At 44.6% G+C, this 26,197-nt stretch overlaps 1 protein-coding gene across 1 annotated transcript; it reads left to right on the forward strand.

Annotated features, from left to right (window-relative positions):
- Positions 1 to 4,540: 4,540 nt before the first annotated feature.
- On the forward strand, positions 4,541 to 25,717 carry SHISAL2A (shisa like 2A). Its single transcript, XM_012776255.2, has 3 exons — positions 4,541 to 4,756; positions 12,169 to 12,308; positions 25,442 to 25,717. The coding sequence occupies exons 1-3, from the start codon at positions 4,575 to 4,577 to the stop codon at positions 25,690 to 25,692; spliced, it is 573 nt and encodes a 190-aa protein (XP_012631709.1). The 5' UTR covers positions 4,541 to 4,574; the 3' UTR covers positions 25,693 to 25,717.
- The last annotated feature ends 480 nt before the right edge of the window (positions 25,718 to 26,197 follow it).

Raw genomic sequence — 26,197 nt, forward strand, 5'->3', positions numbered from 1 at the left:
CCGGGAGATTCCTTGAGTCCAGGACATGGAGGCTGCAGTGAGCTCTGATGACGCCACTGCATTCCAGACAGAGCGAGACTCCACCTCTCAAAAAAAAAAAAAAAAAAAAACAAAAAAACCAAGCATGTTCCCAGCTGCTATGGCACTTAGAGAATAGTGGGAAAGACAAACATTAAACAAAATTATATCAATTATTATATATTCATAATTATGATAAGCACTAGGAAGAAGTACAGGGAGCCATGAGCATGTATAGAAGGGCACTTGGCTAGGCACAGTATCTCACACCTGTAATCCCAGCATTTTTGGAGGCCAAGGCAGGAGGATCACTTGAGCCCAGGAGTTCAGGACCAGCCTGGGCAACATAGCAAGGTCCTGTCTCTACAAAAAATTTTAAAATTAGGTAGGTGTGGTGGTATGCAACTGCAATCCTAGCTACTCAGGAGGCTGAGGCAGGAGGATTGCTTGAGCCTAGGAGTTTGAGGTTGCTGTGAGCTATGATGATGCCACTGCACTCCAGCCTGGGTGACAGAATAAGACCTGTCTCAAGAAAAAAAAAGTGGCAATTGACCTATCCTAGGATTCATAGAAGACTTCCTTGAGGAATGACATGAAAGCTGAGAACTGACACTTTAATAAGAGTTAAAAAATACAGTCTCAAATAAAGTAGAAATTCATTTCTATCCCTTGTGAAAGTCAGACGTTTACTGCTCTCTATGAATTCATCAGGAAACCAGGGTTATGGCTCTGCCATCCCTAGGATATTGCCATGCTCTGCGAGGTCCAAGATGGCTGACACCTCACCCATATTCCTTTAAGGGCACCACATCACATTCCACACATCAGAAGGACTTAGTCACATGGCTACACTCTGATCACTAGGAAATAGATTTTTATTCTGTGTGGCCATGCGCCCAGGTTTGAAAATTAGAGATTCCATTAACAGAGAAGAAGGGGAGAACAGACGTTGAGGGGGCAGGTATAAGTAGCCTTCTCTGCCCCACACCTTAACATCTTTCAAATCTCCCCTCTCCTTCTTCCTGATGCTTCCTGCCTCAGTCTTTGAGACTGTGTACTTTGGGTTCTTGTACAGCAGCCAAATCCCTATCTGAACACAAAGTGGTAGAAGCCACAGGTAAGGGTTGAGAAGTAGGGATGTAAGTGTGTCCCCAACACTAAACTGATTGCCATGTTCATTTTCACACCTTCCTCCATTGCACAGGTGGAACTTCTCTTCCTTGCCTTGATAGTGCTGTGTCCCTTATCTCCACTGTATTCCTTGAGCACAGCAAATGTGTGGCCCACAGTAGGTGTTCAAAATGCATGTGTTGGCCAACTGACCTTATTGTCATCATCCATGTCTGTTTCTGAATGTCCCAGGGACTGTCTGAGCCCCTGCCTAGGTTCCCCTGAAAGACTCAAATCCTCCCAAGATGGGGGATGACCACTCTCAATGAGGATGGGAAAGCCCAGTCAGAAGGCCCCTTCTTCTTAACCTGTTAGTAGATGAATACTCTCCTGTTATCACATGACCAACTGAGTCCTGCTTGTCATTCTCCAGAGGGAGTCCCAGGACCACCAGAGACCTGGTATTAATGACAATTGCATGACACATAGTTATATTTATAATGCACTTGTAGGCCAGGCACAGTGGTTCACACCTGTAATCGTAGCATTCTAGGAGGCCAAGGAGGAAGGATCAATTGAGATCAGGAGTTTGAGAACAGCCTGAGCAAGAAAGAGACCCAGCCTCTACAAAAAATATAGAAAAATTAGCCAGGCACGGTAGTGTGTGCATGTAGTCCCAGCTACTTGGGAGACTACGGCAGGAGGATCACTTGAGCCCAAGAATGTGAGTTTGCAGTGAGCTATGATGATGGCACTGCACTCTATCCTGGGCAACAGAGACCCTGTCTCCAAAAAACAAAACTAAATAAATAAAAAGTATGTGTAGTTTATCTGAAATTCAAATTTAACTGTTCATCCTGTATTTTATCTGGCAACCCTAATGTAGGGCTGAGAACCATGTAGTAGAGTTTAACTAAATAGCCTATAGGACTCTTTCAACTCTAGGAAACAAAGATTCTAAGATTCTTCTGATTTGCCTTATTCCTTCTGGGAAAAGCAGAAACTCTTCTCAGGATATAGTAAAAGACCTGAGAATGATAATTAATAGGCAAATTAATATAACAAATGACAATACCCCCTTACTAGTTGTGTAGCCTCGGGACAGTCACAACCTTGCTGGACCTCCATTGCTTCATCTAGCCGATGAAAGGAAAACAAGATTTTATCTTGTATGTACCAGGCACTGTGCTAGACACTTCCATCTACGTGATCTCTTACCTAGGACAATCAGGCAAAATAATGTCTGAGAAGACACTTTGCATGTGGGAATAGTTGGGATGTCACAACTGGGGGATGGATACTATTGGCAACTAGTAGGTAGAGGCCAGAGATACCGCTAAACAGCCTATAGTGCACAGGACTTCCCCTCACAACAAAGAATTATCTGGCTCAAAATGTCAATAGGTTGAGAAACCCTGGTCTAGAATATTACAGAACAAGATTCACATCGCAGTTCTGCTGCTTGCAGTTAAAAACATTATTCTGAATAGGGATCATCAGACTGCCTAAGGCTAGACAGACATGGGTAGCAGTCCTGCCTGGGCCATGGATCGCTGTGTGACACTGGGCTTGTTATTTCTCTCAGGGGCATAATCATCCCTGCTTGGTTCACCCCACAGGGTTGTTGGGAAGAACTAATTGTTGGTTGGGAAAGGGTTTTAGAAATTGTCAGAGGCTTCCCAGTTTTGCCAAAAGCCAGGACAGAGAGCTTCCTTCCTCCCAGCTGGTCTCCAGGACTCCAGGAGCCTCTCTCCTTCCCAGAGGATTCCTCCCTCTTCCCCTTCCATCTGATAAATAGAGCCAAAGTGCATCTTCATTAAAGTAGGCCCTCCAGCTCCCTGTTTGCAGAGCTCCACAGCTCAGGGGAGGAATTTTCTAGGCCATAAATATAACACTTCCCTCCAGTTTTCATATTTGACCTTACAGTGATCCTTGAGGATGCTACCCCCTCAAAACCCTTCCCTGCTCCCTCAGATGGTACCTCTCTGTGTCCACGGTTCCTGCATTTCCCTTTTACTGCCCTGTCCTGTGACTGTGTCAGTCTGTTTCCTCCATCATACTGTGTGTTTCTCAAGGGCAGACCCAGATCTGACCCCTCTAAGGGGCCCCGGTCCCTGGGTGGGGCATGTGGCATATACCAGCATCTGAGGGGCTGGCCTGGAAGGGACGAGGAACCAGAAGCACAGAGAGAAAAAGCAGGAAAGGAGCAGAGCTGAGCTTGAGCCCAGACCCCCTGATACCCAGGATCCATTCCCCACATACCTGAAGCAAGGGGTGGGGGGCACCCAATGCATCACACTGGCCCCTTCCTACTCTACCCACTGACAGCTAAGGCCCTGAAGAAGCTGTATGAAGCCCTGAGAGATCACCTGTCTGTCCTCTGAGAGTACACTGGGGAAACCAAGGCTCTGAGAGCTCCTTCATTCTGTGGTTCTCTGATCCAAGTGACAACACAACCCTTATGATCTGGAAATAATTTTTCAAAATGGACAGGTCTTCTGGCTTTGCTTGTAGGTAGGAAGGAAGCTACCATCTGGGACAATTCACTTCCACACTCTCCCCCTTGTCCTAGGCCAGTGGCCCAGAGTGTGAACTGGGGGTGTGTGAACTTTATCAGTGCAGGAGGTAGTTCTCAGGGAAAGGAAGAGACAACAAGTAGCCAGAAAATGACATTTAAAAGTTCACTGGAAAAGAGATGCTGTGAAGCAAGGCTTCCAACTAGACAGACCCGGTTTAAAATCCCATGGGCCTAGGGGCTCCCGGAAATGACTTCTCTCTGGTCCTCAGCTCTCATCTATAAAATGGGTTTCAAAATCCCTGGCCTTCTGGGTTATAGTGAAGATTAAGTGAAGTCGTGTGTTAATCATCCCTGTATTGACCCCACCGTGTGGTGTCTGGCTGGTCGCTTGTCTGGAACCGGAATCTGCCCAGAGATTCCAAGCGCCCAGCACGTGCCTCCCACCAGGAGTGTGCTCGGGGCAAGAGAGGGCCTCGAATTCCCGCCCGCACCCGGGCCTTGCCTGTCCTCCCTGAGCACGCAGCGCCCTCGTGCAGAAGCTGGGAGGCAGCGGGCCGGCGGGGGAGCGCGGGCAGGACGGGCGTGCACGCGGCTCCCAGGGCAGCTCCCCCGGCGGCCCGCTGCTCGGCTCCCGCCCATTTCCCGCCGCTCTCCACTCCCGCCGCGCCTCCGCCCTCCTCCCCGCGCTCCTCTGCCTCCCGGCCTCCCGCCCGCCGCGGTCCCGCGTACCTGGGCGCCACTCAGCCCTCGGGGGTCTAGGTGTTCACCGCTGCGCCTCGCGCCGAGTCCTCCTCTGTCTCTCTGCGTGTCGCTGCCCTCCGCCCTCCACTTCTCTGCCTCTGCTTTTCTCGGGCGCGGTGCCGCGCGCTCCCCGGCCCTCCTCCAGCCAGCCGTCCGGGGCCCAGGTAGCCCGGGCCGGGCCGGGGCGATGAGCGGCGCCTGCACGAGCTACGTGAGCGCCGAGCAGGAGGAGGTGCGCGGCTTCAGCTGCCCGCGGCCGGGGGGCGAGGCGGCCGCCGTCTTCTGCTGCGGCTTCCGCGACCACAAGTACTGCTGCGACGACCCGCACAGCTTCTTCCCCTACGAGCACAGCTACATGTGGTGGCTCAGGTACCGGCCCTGGCCCTAACCCTGCCTTGCACCCCATTCCACTTTTAGCCCCTGCACCCCACCCTCAGCCCAGACTGAGGCTAAGCCTCAACCCTCATCCATGTGCCCACCTAAACATCAGCACCAGTGCCCCCATCCGGCCCTACCCCCTCATGCCCAATACTGACCTTTACTCTCACCCTGCCACTAACCCAGCCTCTCCTGAAATCCCTTCTCAACTCCATGGTCTCATCCTGACCCCAACCATTATTTAGATCCATGCTTGAACCTCACCACCCTCTACCCCAAAACAACCCTCACTGTATCCCCGCTCCAAACTTCATTCCACCACCACTTTCAACCTAACCCCAAATCACATACACCAAGCCTCCTCCAAGAGCAAACATCCATCTTCAAACATTCTCCACCCCAGTCCTCAGCCAAGCGCCCACCAGGGTCCCCTTCCCACCATTGATAATGTCCTCGTCCCTGACTTCCCCACTCCCCAAGCAATACTGATTCCAGTCCTTATTCTATCACCAATCCCAGCCTCCTCCTCATTCCTGCCTGCAATCCCACCACAGCTCTGCTCCCATATCCTGACTGCAGCTCTTCTAGACCTACATGCAAACCTCAAACACAAACCTTAATCCTCAGCTGGTGCTGCACCCCATCCCCAGCCCAAACTCAACCCTTTCCTTCCCTTTCATATTTAGTCATTCTTTCAGCCACTCTCTACTAAGCACTTAGTGTCTGCCAAGTCCTGTGGTGAATGCTGGGGATGTAGCCCACCCCCAAGCTAAGGCAGAACATCTGGAAGTCAGAGCTGCCTCCAGGTTCATCATGAGATAATGGCATAATACCACAGCAGAAGCCAGCTTGGGCAATATTAATAGAAGTGTAGTTTGGGTGAATCTCCACCCATAAGACCTCAGTTTCCCCATTTGTTTGGGGACGGGGTTAGTTAGGCAAGCTCTGACATTCCTGGAACCTAAGTGTTGGGTTGAGAGGGCACTAGATTTGAATACCTCTGGATCTCCAAAGGCTTCACCCAGAGTACGGGATCTGATCCTTAGCCTGCTCTGGGAAACAGGCATCTGCGTAAATGGAGAAGGCCATCTGAGTAGTAATTTTGCTGTCTCCTGAGGTATATGAGCAGAGGCTGCATGGCCTCTGTGTGGGAAAGGACAGCATTGTATGTCACTAAAATCTCTCTGAACCTCTGTTTTTTCACCTGTCAAATGGGGAGGATGATGAGTCATTACCCTGGTTTCTAAGACAATGGCAAGGACCAAATGAGATAACAGAGGTGAAATCAACTTAATATATGTCAATAATAATTATAAATATTATTGCTTTTTCTAGGCTGCTCAATCTATAATTCCAAAAGATTTTCAGATGGCCAGGTTATCAGATCCTGCACATTTGGCTGCTATCTATAACCTAGGGAATCATATTAACTTAGTTTCTTTTCATCCATGTATTCATTCATTATAGCTTTTGCTTTGTGCCAGGCACTTTGCAAGGCACTGGGACACAAAAATCAAGTATTCCCTGCACTTAAGGAGCTCACAGTCCATTTAGAAAGATACAGCATAGGCCAGGCACACTGGCTCATGCCTGTGATCCTAGCACTCTGGGAGGCCGAGGCAGTAGAATTGCTTGAGCTCAGGAGTTCAAGATCAGCCTGAGGAGAAGTGAAACCCTGTCTCTACTAAAAATAGAAAAATTAGCCAAGCATAGTGGTACATGCCTGTAGTCAGTCCCAGCTACTCAGGAGGCTGAGGCAGGAGGATCACTTGAGTGAGTCTGAGGTTGCTGTGAGCTAGACTAACGCCAAGGCACTCTAGCTTGGGCAATAGAGTGAGACTCTGTCTCAAAAAAAAAAAAAAAAAAAAAAGAGGGCCGGCATGGTGGCTCATGCCTATAATCCTAGCACTCTGGGAGGCTGAGGCGGGTGGATTGCTCGAGGTCGGGAGTTGGAAACCAGCTTGAGCAAGAGCGAGACCCTGTCTCTACTATAAATAAAGAAATTAATAGGCCAACTAATATATATAGAAAAAAATCAGCCAGGCATGGTGGCACATGCCTGTAGTCCCAGCTATTTGGGAGGCTGAGGCAGCAGGATTGCTTGAGGCCAGGAGTTTGAGGTTGCTGAGAGCTAGGCTGATGCCACAGCACTTACTCTAGCCTGGACAACAGAGTGAAATTCTATCTCAAAAAAAAAAATAGAGAGATACAATATACACCTAAAGTAAAACAATGGAGTATTTGTTGAAGGCTCACTGAGTAGTTAGCACTGAAATAAGGTGGCACTGTCCTCCCTTTGAAGTACAGAGACAGTGTGGACCTTTGGGGCTCATCAGAACCTGGTCCAAATGTTAGTTCTGTCACTTATTATCCATGTGGATTAAAAAACTTACTTAATCTCCTAGTCTCTTTTCTCAACTTTAATATGACAATAGTAATACCTGTCTCATAGAATTGTTATAAGGAATAAGTGAAATAATACACATGAAAGTGACCATGCAAATAGTAGGTGCTCAATAAAATTTTTTTCTTGGTTCATAGATGTGAGAAGTGAAGTTCAGAGTATAAAAGTGAATTGTCCAAGATCTAGCCATATCATAGCAGAGTGAGATTTAAAGAGCTTTACTTAGGACCATGTAAGGGTTATATACTTTCACACATTCACAACCCTGGCACGTCTTCATTTTATAGATGAGAAAACCTGAGAGAGGTTAAGTTACTTTCTGGGAATGACCCAGTGAGAGGAAGTAGCAGAGCTGGGATGAAAACTCAGGCCTGTCTGGCCCCAAGCCTGGGCATATCCTACTCTGTGACTGTCTAAATCTAGCCTGGCTCTCTCTTTTTTTTTTTTTTTTTTTTGTGAAGCAGAGTCTCACTCTGTTGCCTCAGCTAAAGTGCCATGGCATCAGTCTAGCTCACAGCAACCTCAAACTCCTGGGCTCAGGCAATCCTCCTGCCTCAGTCTCCCAAGTAGCTGGGGCTACAGGCATGTGCCACCAGGCCTGGCTAATTGTTTTCTATTTTTTAGTAGAGATGAGGTCTCACTCTTGCTTAAGCTGGTCTCAAACTCCTGAGCTCAAACGATCCACCCACTTCTGCCTCCCGGAGTGCTAGGATTATAGGTGTGAGCCACCAGGCCTGGCCTAGCCTGATTCTCTTATAACCTGATCTACTAAGATCATTTGAAAAACATTCACTAACCCTCTACTGTCTTCTGGGCACTATGATGGCCCTTGGGGACACAGAGATGAGTAATCCCCTCAGCACCCAGCCAGGACCCCTTTCCTCTTCCACTACTCCCCTGCTTTCCCTATACACGCCTGTGGTCCCTTCTGTTGCCCTGGAAACCCTCTGATGTGGAGTGCTTTAGTGGCTCAGATAATGCTTTACTGAAGGATTAGGTAGGGTGATCTCTGAGGTCACATCTCATGTTGTCATGCTCCATTCTGTGACCCCAAGAGCAGCTGAGAGGTTCTAGGATAATTTCCTGGGCTTGGACATAACATGGTTCATAAACATCAGAGATAATTGCAAGGTGGCAGAGGGGAACCGAGGGTCCTCAGGATGTCTAGGTGATCAGCCTGCTGTGAACTGTGAAACAACTCACCCAGCATACTCCTAACAGAGCCCCAGCATTGCAGGGTGGAGACCTGTTTGGGTCTGAATTCCATTTGACTCTTTTCGTGAAAATTAGTTCTTACAAACATAAAAATCTCCAGGTAAGCACTGTTTTCTTGGAGAGGCAGTGCTCAAGAAGAATTGCAGTCTTTAAAACTGTGTCTCAGGAAGTGAAGACACCTATGGAGAAGCAGCTGGTGCTCTCACACCTTCTGGTCCACGTGCCAAACACCCTCAGTCACTAGTTCTGTTTTTTACCAGGATGTGAGCTTTGCTGGAGGGCAGAGTTGGTGGTCAGGCATTGAACATACCGTCCTATTTCATCCTTATGGCCACCCGATGAGATAGGAACCTTTACAAATGAAGAAAATGAAGATCAGAGAGGTAAGGTAAATTTTTTAGCTTAAATGTGGCAGAACCAGGATTTGAACTTAGAACTACCTGACTCCCAACCCCTTGTTTATTAGGCTGTCCCTCCAATTCTTTCTTAGGGGTCATAGTGGGTATTTTATCTTTCAGTCAGAACAGTGAAATCCTAGAAGAAAAGAGGCTCTCTAATCAAATTTCCCAGCCAGGGTAGGAATCTCTATTTTTGCAGAAAAGTGTACTCATCCATGTATGCTGCACAAACTTCTCCCACTATGGGGAACTCACCATGTCCTTGAAGCAGTACATTCACCATGAGTCAACTCTGATCATTTAAAGTTCATCTTATGCTAAGCACAGATTTTCCTTCCTTGAAGCCTACCCTGTTGTTTCCAGCTCTGTCCCCAGACAGATCAGCAGAGACGGTGCCTGCTCCTTGACTGACCTCCAATCTGGGACATATCCTCCCAGCTCTCTCACTCACTCCTCAAAGGGCGCCTTTAGAGACCCTTTTCCATCCAGGTGCCCACAGATGTCCCTCATACAGCATGGGGTCCCAATCTAAGCACAAGTCTCCCAGATAACAGTAAGTTTATCTCAATTGAGAAAACAATGTTTGATTAAAGTAATTACAAGAACTAAAAGATACTACATACTCAATGTGGAAAATGTGAAATGGACAGGTGAAATACAAAGGGGAAGAAATCATAGGTAATCTAGTGTCTTAGTTTGGGTTCCCTGGAAAAGTCTGAGACAAGGATTTGATGGCAAGTAGTTTATATGGAAAGTGACCCCTGAAGACAGCGGTAGTGGGTGAGGAAGTGAGACCGAGAAGGGAAGAAGCCAACATGGGTGTTACCAAGCAAGTCACACCAAGGGTAACTGAAGCCTAAACTCAGCCAGCCAGTGTAGAATGTTAGTAAACTAATAATTAATAAACTCTTTATATACTCTATACTATTCCATTGCAGGAGTGTCCAGTAATTTTTTTAGCAATGGGAAGGCAGGCTGTTCAAAGCTCCAAACTGCTTTTGTTTAGTGGCCACCAGCTTGCTGGGAGCAGAGTCCTGCAGAAGTAGCAAGGCCAGGAATCTGGGGGTGGTGTCAGGGAAGTGGATAGGCAGGAAGGCTGGAGAAGGAGTGGTAGGCAGAGACACAAAGCCTGGTATAGACCAACCCCTTCCTATTGGGAGAGCATCCCATGGTGCCCGACACATAGTAGGTACTCAATAATATTTACCAACTCCCTACAATATGCTAGGCCCTGTATTAGGGGAGGATAAAGCTGATTAAACATGGTCTGACTGCCTTCAGGGGACACATGAGGAATATGCACCAAGAACATGTCAGTGTCATTCATCCTCACCACCACCTACAAGGTGCCATGTTTTGATCATTTTAATTTTTCAGGCAAGGAAGCTGAGACACAAAAAGTTAAGTAAATTCATCAACATCTCATAGTGAGTCAGTTTCAGAGTTGAGTCCTAAGCTAGGTTGGTTTGGTTCCAAAGCCCTTTGCTCTTTCCCTAGCACACCTGGCTGCCTGACCAAGTGGGAAGTGCTAATGGCCCTGAGTAAAGTGCCCTGGGCAGGTTAGCCTGCCATGGGGGGAAGGGAGGGGAGAGAAAGATGACCAAGGAAAGCATTACTGAAGACAGGATATTTGAGATGGGCCTTCAAGGACAGGTAAAGTTCCAATAAGGGGAGATCATGGGGAGGGATCGTGTGAAATAGAAAAGACAGTGGCCCTCAAATGAGCCAGGAGGCAGTTTTCTGGAAATCAGATATGATACTGTGTTATAATAAGAACTATATATTTGGTCTCTGCCCCCAGTTCCTGAGTCAGTGTTCCTAACACTCTGATAGATAGGGGTGCTAAGAGAATCTTTTGTTCTAGTATTTTTTCTTTGACCCCTGGTTCCTGAGCAGAGCTCCTAAATTCCTTGTAATTTGCTGGGAGAAAGGAACCTCTTTTGTTCTAATGAGGTGACTCACGGTGGGCTCCTGGAGAGCCTCAGGATGGGTGCTGGTTGCCAGGGGAACAAACCATGTGATTACTGGGTTGGAACTCACATCCCCACCTCCCAAGCTCTGGGGAGGGGAGAGAGGCTGAAGGTTGAATTGATCACCAGTGGCCAATGATGTAATCAATCGTGCCTATGTAATGAAGTCTCCATAAAGCTCCAAAGGGACAGAGTTTGGAGAGCTTCCGGATTGCTGAACATGCGGGGGTCCCTGGAGGGTTATGTGCTTTGAGAGGATGCAAAAGCTCTGTGCCCTTCCCCCATTCCTTTCTCTATGTATCTCTCCCATCTGGCCATTTATCTGTATCCTTTGTAATATCCTTTTATAATAAACCAGTAAACATAAGTGTTTCCCTGAGTTCTGTGAGCTGTAATGGCAAATCAATCAAACCCAAGGAAGGGGTCATGGGCACATCCTTTCATAACAGATGGGTCAGAAGTATTGCGATTGGCATCTGAAGTAAGGCATCTGTCCCCAGGCTTTTTGGCACCAGGGACTGGTGTTTTGGAAGACTATTTTTCCATAGACCAGGAGGTGGGGGTGGGGTGGGGTGGGGTGTGGAGCTCCATGGGGTGGGTGTGATGCCCGTTTCCTTCCAGGCCATGGACTGGTGTCCGGCCACAGCCTGGGGGTTGGGGACTGCAGCAGTAGGGGGCAGTCTTGTGGGACTGAACCCTCGACCTGTGGGATCTGACACTATCTCCAAGTAGACAGTGTCAGAATTGAGTTAAATTATGGGACATCCTTCTGGTATCTGCTAGAGAATTGCTTGGTGTATGTGGAAAAAACCCCACATGCCTAGTGTCAGAAGTGTGTGGACTGGTGTGTGTGAGGTAGAAAGAAACTGTTTTCCTTCAGACCAGCTGACCAAAGCCTGATTGGGGGCAGAGGCAGTGAGGTTGCAAGGTGAGGGACCAGCAGTGGCGTGGTATTTTAGACATGGGGTGGACACTGTCATGGTCAGAAGGAATGTGGAGGTGGGGTCAGAAATAACTCAAGGCTGGAAGGACAGCTGGTTTTTCACTAAGGCCTACTATGTGTCTTGGTTTTTAAGAAACAGCACGGTGGGGGTGGGGGTCTTTAAGACCATCTCTAGCTCCCTAGGCTGGGAACAGGTTCCAGAAAGCATGGAGGGAGGGAGAGGAGAAGAAAGTGAACACATACTGAGTCCCAACTACGTGGTGGCACTAAGCCGTGCCATGTTAAATGTATGGCGAGTACTTAGCATGTAGTTGATGCACTTTTACATGCTTAGGCACAGAAAGCCTGTTTAAGACAGGTAGGGACGGCACAAAAGCCGAAGCTGATTCCTGCAACACCTACGACACTTCCATGACATATGCCTCTCAAGTCCCTTCCTGACACTTCACTCCTGTGTGGTCTTCTCTCCCCAGTGTTGGCGCTCTTGTGGGCCTGTCCATAGCAGCCGTGGTCCTTCTAGCCTTCATTGTCACCGCCTGTGTACTTTGTTACCTGTTCCTCAGCTCAAAGCCCCACACAAAGTTGGACCCAGGCTTAAGCTTACAGACAACAGGTAAGAAAGAGGCCACATGATTTCCTTGTATGCAGCAGCAGGCTAGCACCTTCTCAGAGGGGAGAAATTTGCAAATGCTGTTTGGAACATTTGCCTTGTGAGTGTTCCTGGAATATTCAAAAGCAGCAGCACATTCTCAGGAGGTTCATGATCTGAACATTTCCATCCCAAACCCTTCATGTGCTCAGTGTTTATCAGAGTGATTTAATATCGTCAGCACTTCATTTGTCACACAAGGATGAATCCATGTGGTGGATTTTCTAAAATAATGTTTTAATTCTAGCTTCAGGTAATGCAAACTGATTTTATTATTACCTCAAACAAAATAGAATTAATAAAAAAAAATTTCTGGGCCAGGCACGGTGGCTCATGCCTGTAACCCTAGTATTCTGGGAGGCCAAAGCGGGAAGATTGCTTGAGGTCAGGAGTCTGAGACTAATGTGAGCAAGAGTGAGACCCCGTCTCTACTAAAAATAGAAAAAATTAGCTGGGTCTGGTGGCAAGCACCTGTAGTCCCAGCTAGTTAGGACCGTGAGGCAGGAAGATCACTTGAGCCCGGGAGTTTGAGGTTGCTGTGAGCTAGGCTGACGCCATGGCACTCTAGCCCGGGCAACAGAGTGAGACTCTGTCTCAAAAAACAAAACAAAACAAAACAAAAACTTCTGCTACCCAAACTCACAATTTATTCAGAAACCAAACACAGCTAGGGTTTTTTGGAGGAGGGGAGAGTGGGGACGGGGTCTCATTCGGTTGCCCAGGCTAGAGTGTGATGGCATCATCATAGCTCACTGCAACCACAAACACCTGGGTTCAAGTGATCTTCCTACCTTGGCCTCCCACGTAGCTGGGGCTACAGGCATATGCCACCATGTTTGGCTAATTTTTCTATTTTTTGTAGAGACAGGGTCTCACTATGTCGCCCAGACTGGTCTCAAACTCCTGGCCTCATGCAATCCTCCCACCTTGGCCTCCCAAAGTGCTAGGATTACAGGCATAAGCCACTGCACCTGGCTAGTTGTTTTGTTACTTTTTTTTTCAATAATCTGTTGTTCTAGTCTACTCATTTCGTCATTAGCATATGCCATTGAGAGAGTCTCTAACAGCCAAAAAAAAAGTGTTGGTTTTTTAAAGTCTTTATTACACACATTTTTACAGCCTCCTGCAAGGTACTGTGAAAGATACAAGCCTCTATTGGCAAAAAAATCTTTCAGTATAGTTTGGTAGACAACACTCAAAATGGATATTATTATCTCCAATTACAGATGAGAAAATCAGGGCTCAGAGAGGTTTGGTAACTTGTGCAAGGTGTCATAACTGATAAAAATGGCAGGCTGAAATTCAGCTCTTGTCTTTCTGCCTCAAGTCATACTCTCTTCTGCCCATCATGCTGGGTCTGTACAAGTATGTAATTATGCACAAAATTGTTTGACATCAAATGTAAAGAAGGTTTAAAAAATGGAAGGAGACTCAAATTAGTGTTGAATTAGTGAGGAAGTTGATCAGGCCAAATAGAGGAGGTAAAGTACCCCAGCATAGGGTAAATAAAGGTAGAGGTATGTGGGCAGGACTGAGTGAGTGAGCCCTATACAGCAACGAGGTCATTCATGCTGGGCCACCATTCGGAATAAGGCCAGGCAGGATAAGGGAGGAGTTTCAGCTAAGCAGGAGAAGCAAGAGTGGTAAACATCAGGGAAACAGAAGAGGCAAAAGGAGCTAAGTCTCAGAGAAAGAGAGGGCTGGATGCTATCATTTGTAAAAGATTAATTTTCTAATTTAAAAATGCAACAAGCAACAACATAAGAACCCTTCTCAGATCGCAATGACTATGGACAATCCTGCTGTGGCTGAGCACTGAAAAGCAGGAGGAGTGACTTTTGAGTGTAGACGTATTCATCTAGCTCCCCTTAGAGTCAGAAAGACCTGGGAGGCAGCAGCCAGGGAATAGGGAAAAAGTATGAACATAGTCTCAGCCTGCAGGAGACCAGAGACAGCCCAGGCTTCAGCTTTTATAGAGGAAAATAATGAAAGTTAATGAAAAACATAAAAGAACCTGACTCTATGGTAAGATATGACATGCATGTGCATATGAAGGCTCAACATCATAGAAATGTCAGTTCTTCCCAAACTAATCTATAATTAAAAATCCTGGCCAGGTGTGGTGGCTCATGTCTATAATCCTAGCACTTTGGGAGGCCGAGAAGGGAGGACTGCTTGAGGCCAGGAGTTCAAGACTAGCTTGGGCAACAAAGAAAGACTGCATCTCTACAAAAAATACAAAAATTAGCCAGGCGTGATGGCACATGTATGTAGTCCCAGCTACTCAGGAGACTGAAGCAAAAGGATCACTTGAGCCCAGGACTCTGAGGCTGCAGTAAGCTATGATTGGACCACTGCACTCTGTTCCAGGCAACAGAGTGAGACCCTGTCTCAAAAAAATTTAAAAAGTCCCAACAAAATGTTTCATAGAATTTGTCAAATGAATTCTAAAATTAATCTAGAAGCATACAGGCACAAAAGTGAAAAATTCAATTTTGGCAAACAAAGAAGAGGAGAGACTTGCCCCATCAGGTGATAAGACATTTTTAAAAAGATATAAGAATTAATGACAGCAAGGTGGAATATACCTGTAGTTCACCTATGTGGGAGGCTGAGGCAGGAGGATCACTGGAGTCCAGGAGTTCCAGGCTGTAGTGTGCTATGATCAGGCCTATGAATAGCCACTGCACAGCAACTTGGGTGACATAGTAGGAGCTTTTTTGTCTCTCAAAAAAAAAAAAAAAAGATATAAGATACAAGAATGTGTCAGTATGATATTAGCACAGAAATTGACAGAATCAGGCAAACAGTTTTAAACCAAGTGCAAATTTGCTCCCCAAGGACATTTGAAAAAGACTGGAGACATTATTGATTGTCACAATTAGGGGACGGGCACTACTGATATCTATTGGTAGAAGCCAGGGATGCTGTTAAACATCCTACAATACAGAGGACAGCACCCCACAACAAAGAATTGTCTGGCCCAAGACCGGGTGAGGTGGCTCACGCCTGTAATCCTAGCACTCTGGGAGGCCGAAGCAGGTGGATTGCTCGAGGTCAGGAGTTCGAAATCAGCCTGAGCAAGAGCGAGACCCCATCTCTACTATAAATAGAAAGAAATTAATTGGCCAACTAATATATATAGAAAAAATTTGCCGGGCACGGTGGCCCATGCCTGCAGTCCCAGCTACTCAGGAGGCTGAGGCAGTAGGATTGCTTGAGCTCAAGAGTTTGAGGTTGCTGTGAGCTAGGCTGATGCCATGGCACTCACTCTAGCCTGGGCAACAAAGCGAGACTCTGTCTCAAAAAAAAAAAAAAAAAAAGAATTGTCTGGCCCAAAATGTCAGTAGTCAACCAGGTTGAGAAACCCTAGAATAGAAAATAAAGTACTAAGGTTGAAAAACCTTAAACCATGTTGAAAAACTGAAAAAAATAAATAAATAAAAATAAGGTTAGAAAAACCTAGAATAGAAAGAGTCCAGAAATAGACTAATTAAAATATAGGAATTTGAATAAAACATCTATTTTTTAAAAACATAAAGGAAAAAATTGGCAAATTTGCCTACATTAAATACAAATAATATAAAAGGCACCATATTCAAAGTTAAAAAACAAGTGAAAGACTGCAAAGATGCTGTGATATATTAAATATCAACATACACGCAGTGTCAATTCTCATAATTCCAGGATTCCATATTTGCAGGTGTGTCTACTTACTAAATTTATTTGTACCCTCAAAATCAATACTCAAGGCACTTCCAATGTCATTTGCATATATGAGGATTCACAGAGAGGCCAAAAATTTGAGTTGCACCTGTTCTCGGCTGATACCGAACAAGGTGACACTCTGCCTCCTTGTTTCAGCTCTCACACTGTAAGCAAGTGTCCTTTTCACATTCTATTTAGTGCCACAGTGTTTGCATTTTTTGTGCTTTTTGTTGGTGATTTCACTATTTAAAATGGCCTCCAAGCATAGTGCTGAAGTGCTGTCTTAGTGTTCCTAAGCACATGAAGGCCTTGCAGAGAAAATGTGCATGTTAGATAAACTTTGGTCAGGCGTGAGTTGCAGTGCTGTTGGCCATGAGTGCAATGTTAGTGAATCAATAATTTGTATTAAATAAAGGGCCTTTAAACTGAAACACACAAAAAACAAAGTTACATACAAACAATACATAGTGATTGGTTGACAAAAATGTTGTGACCAGAGGCTTACAGGAACTTAACCTTGTATTTTACCTAGGAGCAATGATTTAGTTTAATTCTCTTTTTTTTCTTTGTATATATATTTTTAGTTGGTCAATTAATTTCTTACTATTTTCAGTAGAGATGGGGTTTTGCTCTTTCTCAGGCTGGTTTCGAATTCCTGACCTTGAGCGATCCTCCCGTCTCGGCCTCCCAGAGTGCTAGGATTACAGGCATGAGCCACAGCGCCTGGCCAGAGCAATGATTTAGTATTTGCTAGTTCAGTGTGTGTGGTGACTTTATAGAATAATAATAATAATGTGAATAATTCTGTGAATAATGAGAATCACCTGTATATGAAATAAGACAGGATTGATTAATATCCATAATGTATAAATACACCTTTTAAAAAATGATAAAAATATGGCTGAGGTGGGATGATCTCTTGAGACCAGGAGTTTGAGACCAGCCTGGGCAACATAGCAAGATTCCATCTGTACAAAAATATATATATATACATATATATATATATATAAATACAAAAATAAGCTGGGTGTGGTGGCTCGCACCTATTATAGTCCCAGCTACTTGGGAGGCTGAGGTGGAAAGATCACTTGAGCCCAGGAATTTGAGGTTGCAGTGAGCTATTATTGCATCATTGCACTGCAGCCTGGGTGACAGAGCAAGACTCTCCATTAAAAAACAGAGGGACAGAGAGAGAAAGAGAGAAATGTAATCCGTAAAAAAGAAATACAAATGCCTAGTACACATGAAAAGATACTCAACTTTACTAATAATCAGGAGAATGGAATTTAAGAATGATATATCTGGGCTGTGTGTGGTGGCTCACGCCTGTAATCCTAGCACTCTGGGAGGCCGAGGTGGGAGGATCACTCAAGGTCAGGAGTTCGAGACCAACCTGAGCAAGAGCAAGACTGCGTCTCTACTAAAAATAGAAAGAAATTAGCTGAACAACTAAAAATATATATTAAAAATTAGCCGGGCATGGTGGCACATGCCTGTAATCCCAGGTACTTGGGAGGCTGAGGCAGAAGGATCGCTTAAGCCCAGGAGTTTGAGGTTGCTGTGAGCTAGGCTGACGCCACGGCACTCTAGTCCAGGCAACAGAGTGAGACTCTGTCTCAGAAAAAAAAAAAAAAAAAGATAGATATCATGATAACCTGTCATAATAGAAACAAACTAAATGTCCATCAGTAGATGAATGCATAAATAAACTGTGGTTTAATGTAATAATGAAATATGATACAGTAGTTAAAAGGAATGAACTAGCTCTAAATGGATCACCTCATTTGCTCTTCACAATAACTGGGCAGGGAATAGATTTTATTACTACTTCCATTTTATCCATGAGAGAACTGAAACTCAAAGTCACCTGATGAGTAAGTGACAGAGCCTACTCTACCTCCACCCTCTGTCCTTTCCTTATCTCTGTTGCTGTGAAAGGGAAGGCCCTATTATGTGCCAGACTAGCTGTTTAAAATTTTACCTATACTATCTCATCTAATCTTTCCTACCCTAGTAGGAAAGATAGGTCTTATTATCACCCAATTTACAGATGTGAAAACCAGTTCTCAGAGAGGCTAGATGGCTTGCCCAAAGGATCATAGCTTGTAAATGTGGAGCTGGAATTCCAACATGTGTCTTTCTGCCTCCAAACTCCTGCTCTGTCCATCTTGCCAGATCAGGACGGTGGGATAGTCAGGCTTGTGCCCAACATCCCTTATCTACCCAAACTCCCAGCTTCTCTGGCTCAAGGGAACATTCACCCCTCATCTTGTGAATGGAAACCACTCTCCCACTCTTCACTTCTCAGCCACCAGCTGAATTAGTCAGTCACCAAGGTTTGAGACAGTTTGTCCTCTTGCTTTTTGCTTCTTATTTTTAATATGAAAAATGCATGTCCTGGCCTTTTACTAAATGACAACTTTATGCTCTCTCTGCCTTTTGTTCAAACTCAGCTCTTAGCTCCTCCCTTTCTTCTTTATTAAGCGTTGTCTTCTCCTTCCCTCTGCACCCAAAAGCATCAACCCAGGAGCTTCCTGTCGCTCCTTCTGCATCTGAGACAGTTCACAGCCTCACTATGTTACATTCATCTCTTACAGACGTTCATTTCTGTTTGCTGCCTTGCTTTTCAGTAGGACACACAGACAGACCATTACCCCCATTTTTACAGCAGAGGCAACCAAGTCTCAGCCAGGGAAAATGAACTAAGTCCATAGAGCTAATGAGCATGTGTCGCTGAGATGTTAACCCAGATCTCTCAGACTGTAAAGCCTATGGTAGTTCACTGGCCCGTGGGTTCATCTCTGAGTGTGGGGGCCGAGGTGGGGTGGGGAGTGCCTTGTCAAGAGCAGAGTATAAGTGGACAAGCAGTTTCTGCAACAGCCTCCTTCCCCTGCCCAGGTGTTCTTTACCCTATCCCATCCCCCACATACCCATCCCATCTCCCAAACTCAGGATGCAATGGAAACCATAACTTTCTTATTCTGGCACTTTGTGAGCAACTAGCTAATCATCAAACTAGTTATCAAAGGATTGATTGAGTTCCTACTGTTGTGCTAGGTACCGTGCTAAGGACTTCAAATACATTATCTCTTTTAACCTGTTCAGCTACTTTGCCAGGTGGTAAAAAAACTACACATCTGTTTTGAGGTGAGTGAGGTGAGTGTAGCAATGATATTCCAACCTATGTAAATTTAATAAGATAACAAAATCAGAAAAAAAGTAGAATTTTAATTCTTATCTTCCTCTGAAAGGTGTTGGTAGAGAGATCATTAATCAGCCATTCTCAGCAACCAGAACTCAAAGGGCTCCTAGAAACTAAGTCTGATGCTTTCATTGTACAGATAGGGAAGCTGAGGCTCAGAGAGGGCAGTTATGTGCCCAAGATCACCCAGCCAGTTGGTGGCCAAGCCTTTTTCTCCCAGGCCAGAGATTTCCCCATAGCAGCTGCCCCTGCACTGCAGAGTGGCTTCCATCATACCCCTCACCTTCCACACAGGGCTCAGTCACGTCACCCCAGATCCCACTGCTTTTTAAGTAACCACTCTTGGTGGGGGTAACATCTATGAACCAAATATGCCTCAGTCAGGGGTGAGTTTGTCTTGACTCATCTCTGAGCAGGAAGAGAACCTGAGAACTCCTGTCTGGACTGGTCTCCATAGGCTAGTCCCAAGTTCAGGGTTGAGGACCCCAGGTAATGGGAGACTGGCCATTAAGGTCCATGGAAAAAGGTGGAAAGGCACGGCTCTGGGCTGAGATGCCAGGGCTGTAATCTTGGCTTTGGTGCTTTCATTGTGTGGCCTTCAGCAAGTCACTTTTCTGTGGGCCTCAATTTACTCTAAAATGGGTACAATAATACCTACTAAGAAAGTTGTAAAAACTAGAGATGATGCTTACTGGTACCTAATTAGTTTCAAACACATAGTAGGCTTTTAACAATTAGTAGCTCTCATTTTAATGATTATTAGGCACTTAGATTTTTACGTGATAGTCATCTCAAAGTGACTATTAATATCTCAAAGAAATAGGAACTATATCTTAAATAAATGCCTTTGTAGCCCAGGAGCTAGCACAGTTACTAACCTATACTGGGTGTGTGCTTGTTCTGTGGAAAGAGTACAAGCTTTGGAATCAAGCAAAATGGAAAGTGAATCCTGCATCCTATACTTAGTAGCTACATCAATGTTGACTTTGTCTGGGCCTCAGTTGTTTATTATATGGAATAATAATACCTGTCACAGAGAGTTGTTAGGAGAATCAATTAAGATTATTGTACCAGTATATTTTAGCCACTTATAAAACATGAATCTTCTTATCATAACTTCAAAATAGAACTTGGTATATTTGTTTTAAGGCTTCTTCTTCTCCCAAGTACCTCTCGACTTGGAAAAAAATGAAAAGCAGCTTTTCAAAGATAGAATCCCCCAGCGTAGGCTTCAGGCACCATTATGGGACTTTAGTAACTTCCATTACATGTTAGCCAAAGGAAGAGTCAGGAGTATGTGAGGTCAAAGGTGGGCTATTGCCTATTCCACTAGTTTTCCCAGAAGGCTGGGATTGTAGGATTGAAGGCCCTGGCATACAAAATTGAGGGAAGCTCTGGGATCTGGGAAAAGAGTCATGTGAAAAAAGACATGGTATGTCCACAAGCTCAGTATAAACCAGAAGCGTGATGTGGTTGCCAAAATGCTAAGTGGAATCTCAGGTCACATTAACAGCAGTATAAGGTCTGGAAGCCAAAGAGTGATGGTCCATCTTTACCCTCAATTGGATAGAACATACCAGCCATCACATCTCAGAACTAACTTTTTATCACCTAATCTGTAGGTTCCCAACTTTGGGTTCCTGAGGGTCCCCAAATACAGCAGTGGGAATTCTTGAGCAATCACCGTGATTCCAAAGGTTTTACTGGGACCAAGTTTCTTTGCTTTGATCTAGAATTATGTCAGTTCAAGGGTGGTAATTAACATGGGATCCCTCCAATATCTGATCAGAGCTCTTTATTAATACAAAATGGAAAAAATTAGTACTTACTAAATGCATTCTATTATATAGGCAGATTCCTTTAAAACTTGGAGTTCAAAAGAAAAGAAATAGAAAAATAAGACCAACCCAACTTCCTACATCATTTTATGAAGTGATAACTGAGATACAGAGAGGAAAAGGAGTTGGCACAAAGTAGTACAATGATTTAATAGCAGAATGAGGACTTGAGCCAAGGTCTTGCAACTCCTGGAAGCCCAAGGGATTCCCAGAGCCCTGACTGCCAGCTGCTCAGAGCTCCACAATTTAAGAGGGACCAATCAGAACATGATCAGAGGTAGGTAACTAGCTCAGGCCTGGGAACAAGGTCATGTGAGGATCAGCTGAAGAGCTGGGAATATTTGGCCTTGAACAGAGGAGACTCAGGGCTCACAGCCTAGGGCTTCATATCTCTGCGAGGTTGTTCTGGGGCAGGAGGAGCAGATGTTTAGTGAAGAGCCAGAGAACAGAGCTGGGACCAGTGGGGGAAGCCATAGGGAGGCAGTTGTTGCTTCAAAAAAAAGTAGAACTTGGCCTAGGTAATCCTAGCATTCTGGGAGGTCAAGGTGGGAGGATTGCTTGAGATCAGGGGTTTAAGACCAGCCTGAGCAAGGGTGAGACCCTATCTCTACAAAAAAATAGAAAAAGGGAGAATTGCTTGAGCTATGATGATGCCACTGCTTTCTAGCCCAGGGAACAAAGTGAGACCCTGTCTCTAAAAAAAAAAAGTATTATAGAACTTATTTGTACTGAAACCTTAAATACGCCTGCAAAAAGTACTCCCTTCACTCTGGGCCATATTTGGCTCACCAATTTGTAATCTTGGTTTAAAAAAAAAAGCTTCTCTATCCATGGAAGGTAATCAGGAAAAGGCTAAATGTGGGATTCAACTAAGGGGATTCTTGAATTGAATAGAAGTTGAAGTAAATCCCAGTACTAGTTGAAATGCCTTAAAATGCAAGCTTAAATAACCAAGTCCCAAAGAATCTACAAAATATATGCATAAAAATAACCTCTTAGGCCAGGCACCGTAGCTCACGCCTGTAATCCTAGCACTCTGGGAGGCCGAAGCGAGTGGATTGCTCGAGGTCAGGAGTTCGAAACCAGCCTGAGCAAGGGCGAGACCCCGTCTCTACTATAAATATAAAGAAATTAATTGGCCAACTAATATATATAGAAAAAATTAGCCAAGCATGGTGGTGCATGCCTGTAGTCCCAGCCACTCGGGAGGCTGAGGCAGGAGGATTGCTTGAGCCCAGGAGTTTGAGGTTGCTGTGAGCTAGGCTGATGCCACGGCACTCACTCTAGCCTGGGCAACAAAGTGAGACTGTCTCCAAAAAAATAAATAAATAAAAATAACCTCTTAGAACTAATAAGTGTGTTTAGCAAGGACATAGTATGTAAGGTCAAAACCGAACATCAATTGTGTTTATATATACTAGGAACAAAACATTGAAAACCAAAATTACAAACACAATAATACCATTTACAATTGCTCCAAAAGAAATGAAATACTTAGGTATAAATCTAACAAAACATGTACAGGATAATGTTAAGAATTACATGGCCAGGCACTGTGGCTCAGGCCTATAATCCCAACACTTTGGGAAGCCAAGGTTCGTAGCTTTGCTTGAGGCCAGGAGTTTGAGACCAGCCTGGACAACATAGCGAGATCCTATCTCTACAAAAAATTTTTTTTTAATTAGCCAGACTTGGTGGTGCACACTGTAGTCCCAGCTATTCAGGAGGCTGAAGCTGGAGGATCCTTTAAGCTCAGGAATTCAAAGTGAGCTATGATCATGCCACTGCACTCCAGCCTGGGTGACAGAGTGAGACCCTGTCTCAAAACAAACAAACAAAAAACTACAAAATGTTGATGCAGGAAATCAAAGAGCTAAATAAATGGAGAGATACACTATGTTCATGAATTGAAAGACCTAACATAGTAAAGATTTAAAAAATTGTGGCAGCTTTTTTGTATATACAGACAAGCTAATTCTAAAATTTACATGTAAAGACAAAGAAACTAGAATAGCTAAAGTAATACTGAAAAAGTATGAAGTTGGAGGAAACATAAGACTTAGCAACAATAAATAATAATCAGGACAATGTAGTATTGGTGAAGGGATAGACATATAGATCAAAATGCAGTCCAAAAATAGATCCACATCATAAGTTTGTCCAACAGATTTTTGACAAAGGTGCAAAAGTAATTCAACCAGGGAAAAATAGTCTTTTCAATAAATGGTGTTAGGTAAAAAACTTCCGTAGGTAAAAATAAATAAACCTTCACCTAAATCTCATACCTTATACGAAAATTAACTGAAAGTAGATCTAAATGTAACCATAAAATAATACTTTTAGAAGAAGACAGGAGAAAATCTTCATGACTTGGGATTAGGCAAAGAATTCTTAGACAAGACACAAAAAGTACATTTTTAAAAAAAAATAAATTGGTCTTCATCAAAGTTCAAAAATTTTATTCTGCAAAAGACTCTGTCAAGAGGATGAAAAAGCAAGCCTCAGACTGGGGAATATAGTCACATATCTGACAAAGGACTTTTACCTAGAGTATATAAAGAACATCTTAAATTCAACATTAAGAAAACAATTAGAAAATGAGCAAAATACTTGAACAGACACTTCATTGAAGAGGATATATAGTTGCCAAATAAGCACACAAAAATATGTTCAACTTCATTAGTCATTAAGGAAATGCAAATTAAAGCCACAATAAGATATCACCTTAAGGATCACAGGTAATAGAAAGACATTGAAGGCTTTTGAGAAAGAACAGTACGTGGACTCACTTGATCTTAGAAAGGTCTCTCTGGCTACAATGTAAAGGATGGAGTGGAGGCCCAACTGGAGGCTGTTCCAGTGGTCTGAGAAGAGGAAGATGAAAGCCTGACCTAAGGTGGTAGCCTTGAGGATGGAGAGAAATGGGTGGGTAGGCATGGCAGATGGTAATTAGGTAGAATCTGCAGGACCTGGTGAATTGCTTGGCTTTGTGAAGGAGTTGGGGTAGAAACTGTGAAAGATGATTTGAATTTCTGGCTTCAATGCTTGATACACTTTTTTTTTATTATTTTTTTTTTACTTTTTTATATGTTTGTTTTTGTTTTTTAGACAGGGTCTGACTCTGTTGCCCCGGCTGGAGTTCAGTGGCCATATCATAGCTCACTGCAGCCTCAAATTTCTGGGTTTAAGGGATCCTCTTTTTCTTTTGTAATTTCTTAATTTTTTTGTATTTTTTTAATAAATTTAAAAAAAAAATTTTTAATTTTTTCTTTTTTTCTTTTTTCATGGAAAAATGCTGACTGATTAAGGGATCCTCTTGCCTCAGCCTCCCAAGTAGCTGGGACTATAGGCACACACCATCACCACCACGCCTAGCTAATTTTTGTGTGTTTTTGTAGAAATGGGGTCTCTCTCTTGCTCAGGCTGGTCTCAAACTCCAAGTCTCAAGCAATCCTCCTGCTTCAGCCTCCCAAAGTGGTAGAATTACAGGCTTGAGCCACTATGCCTGGCCACTTGATATACTTTTTAATCCATAAAGACAGGAATGTTCAATTGGGCCAAGTGCTCCTGATAAGTCAAGGGAGATAAGGATTTACAAGTGACCATTGGATGTAGAGACATAGTTTTAAGGTAGGGAGGGGGCAAAAAGCAAGTAAGTTACAGCAGGAACCAAGTAAGTTACCTCATGAATGAGAGGTAAGGAATAATAAGGCCAAGTGAGCTTCCTTTCAAGCTAAGACATCAGAGGAAGAGAAAGAAAGCAGTCAAGAGAAGAGAATCATGGAAGCTGTTCTTAAAGCAAAGAACAATATGTGTTTAAAAAATGCTCTGAACTCCTCTGCATACTAGCCATGTGGTAAGCCTGTGTTCTCATCTACAAGATGGATTTGTAATAGTACCTACCTCATAGGGTTATGGTGAAGGTCAAGTTTTCATGTCTCCTAACAGTTATTTATTGTCTCTCTCCCCCACTAAACTGTAAGTTCATGAGAAACATTGACAGCGCCTTGGGCATGATATGTATATTCTTACTAAATATTTGTTAAACAAATGACACATCTAAGACTCTGAAGGGGGTGGGAAATTACTTAATGTGTACACAGAACATTTTATTCGGGTGATGAATACACTAAAAGCCCAGATTTTACCACTATGCGATATATCCATGTAACAAGTTGCACTTGTACCCCTTAAATTTATACAAATAATAATAATAATTAAAAAAAAAAAGACTCTGAGCACAATGCACTGCCCAAGGTAAGCACTCAGAGAAGCTGCCTGGGGTATGATCCTGGCGAGGAAAACAGAGCTTCAGGAGGAAGAGCTACACTCTCAGTTTGCTTTTCCAGGCCTGGAGGAAGTGCCCCCTGACCGCCAAGGTGTGAACACGAGCAGCGCAGTGGAAGTGCGAGGAGTGAGGCCCCTTGGACAGAGTTACCCCTTCTGGAGCCCGCGGCTGGAAAGCAATGAGGGGCAGGCTGCGGACTCCAAACGCCTTCTCCACCACTGCTTCATAGCCACAGTGACCGCCAGTGACATTCCAGGCAGCCCTGAGGAGGCCCCTGTCCCGAACCCTCCCCCATGCGGACCAGCCCCATAGACATCCAATAAATGTCTCCATGTCATCCCCTTCTGGAGTTTCTTTTCAGTGAAAGGTGGGGGTGGAAGTGGTCAAGGGGACTTTGGAGCCTCGAAGGATATATGAGGGCTTTCCCCAGCAAAGGTACCCATGTCCCACCGTGGACCCAGCTACACGGTTCTGCCTGCCAGTGTGGGCCACAGTCGCCGGTAACAATCAGGTAGAAGCCTGGGGGGCCTGAGGAGGTTCAGAGGAGCCCCTCACCCAACTGGGGAATCGAAGAACTCTGACTTGTTTCCCTGCCCCAGAGTAGGTGTATTTAGGAGCCCCTGGGAAGATGAGTAGCACCCAGAGGGGGATGATGCCTGCCTCTCCAGCAGCTCTGCCCCAGCCCGGAGCGAGCCCCTTACCCAGGAACAGAATGAGAAGGAGTCTGGTGTGCACAGAGCTCAGCCATCATTCAATTTCTCAGGTGGATGAAAGAGTGAATGAATAAATGAATGAATGGTCATCAGACTGAACACAG

This window comes from Microcebus murinus, chromosome 2 (assembly GCF_040939455.1).
Source record: "Microcebus murinus isolate Inina chromosome 2, M.murinus_Inina_mat1.0, whole genome shotgun sequence".
In the NCBI taxonomy this organism is placed as follows: Eukaryota; Metazoa; Chordata; class Mammalia; order Primates; family Cheirogaleidae; genus Microcebus; species Microcebus murinus.

Excerpts from the sequence above, each read along its gene's own strand:
- SHISAL2A (XM_012776255.2), top strand. The coding sequence starts at position 4,575 with ATGAGCGGCGCCTGCACGAGCTACGTGAGCGCCGAGCAGGAGGAGGTG. Across the intron at positions 4,757-12,168 it reads AGCTACATGTGGTGGCTCAG|TGTTGGCGCTCTTGTGGGCC; the intron begins GTACCGGCCCTG and ends TTCTCTCCCCAG. Across the intron at positions 12,309-25,441 it reads CTTAAGCTTACAGACAACAG|GCCTGGAGGAAGTGCCCCCT; the intron begins GTAAGAAAGAGG and ends TTGCTTTTCCAG.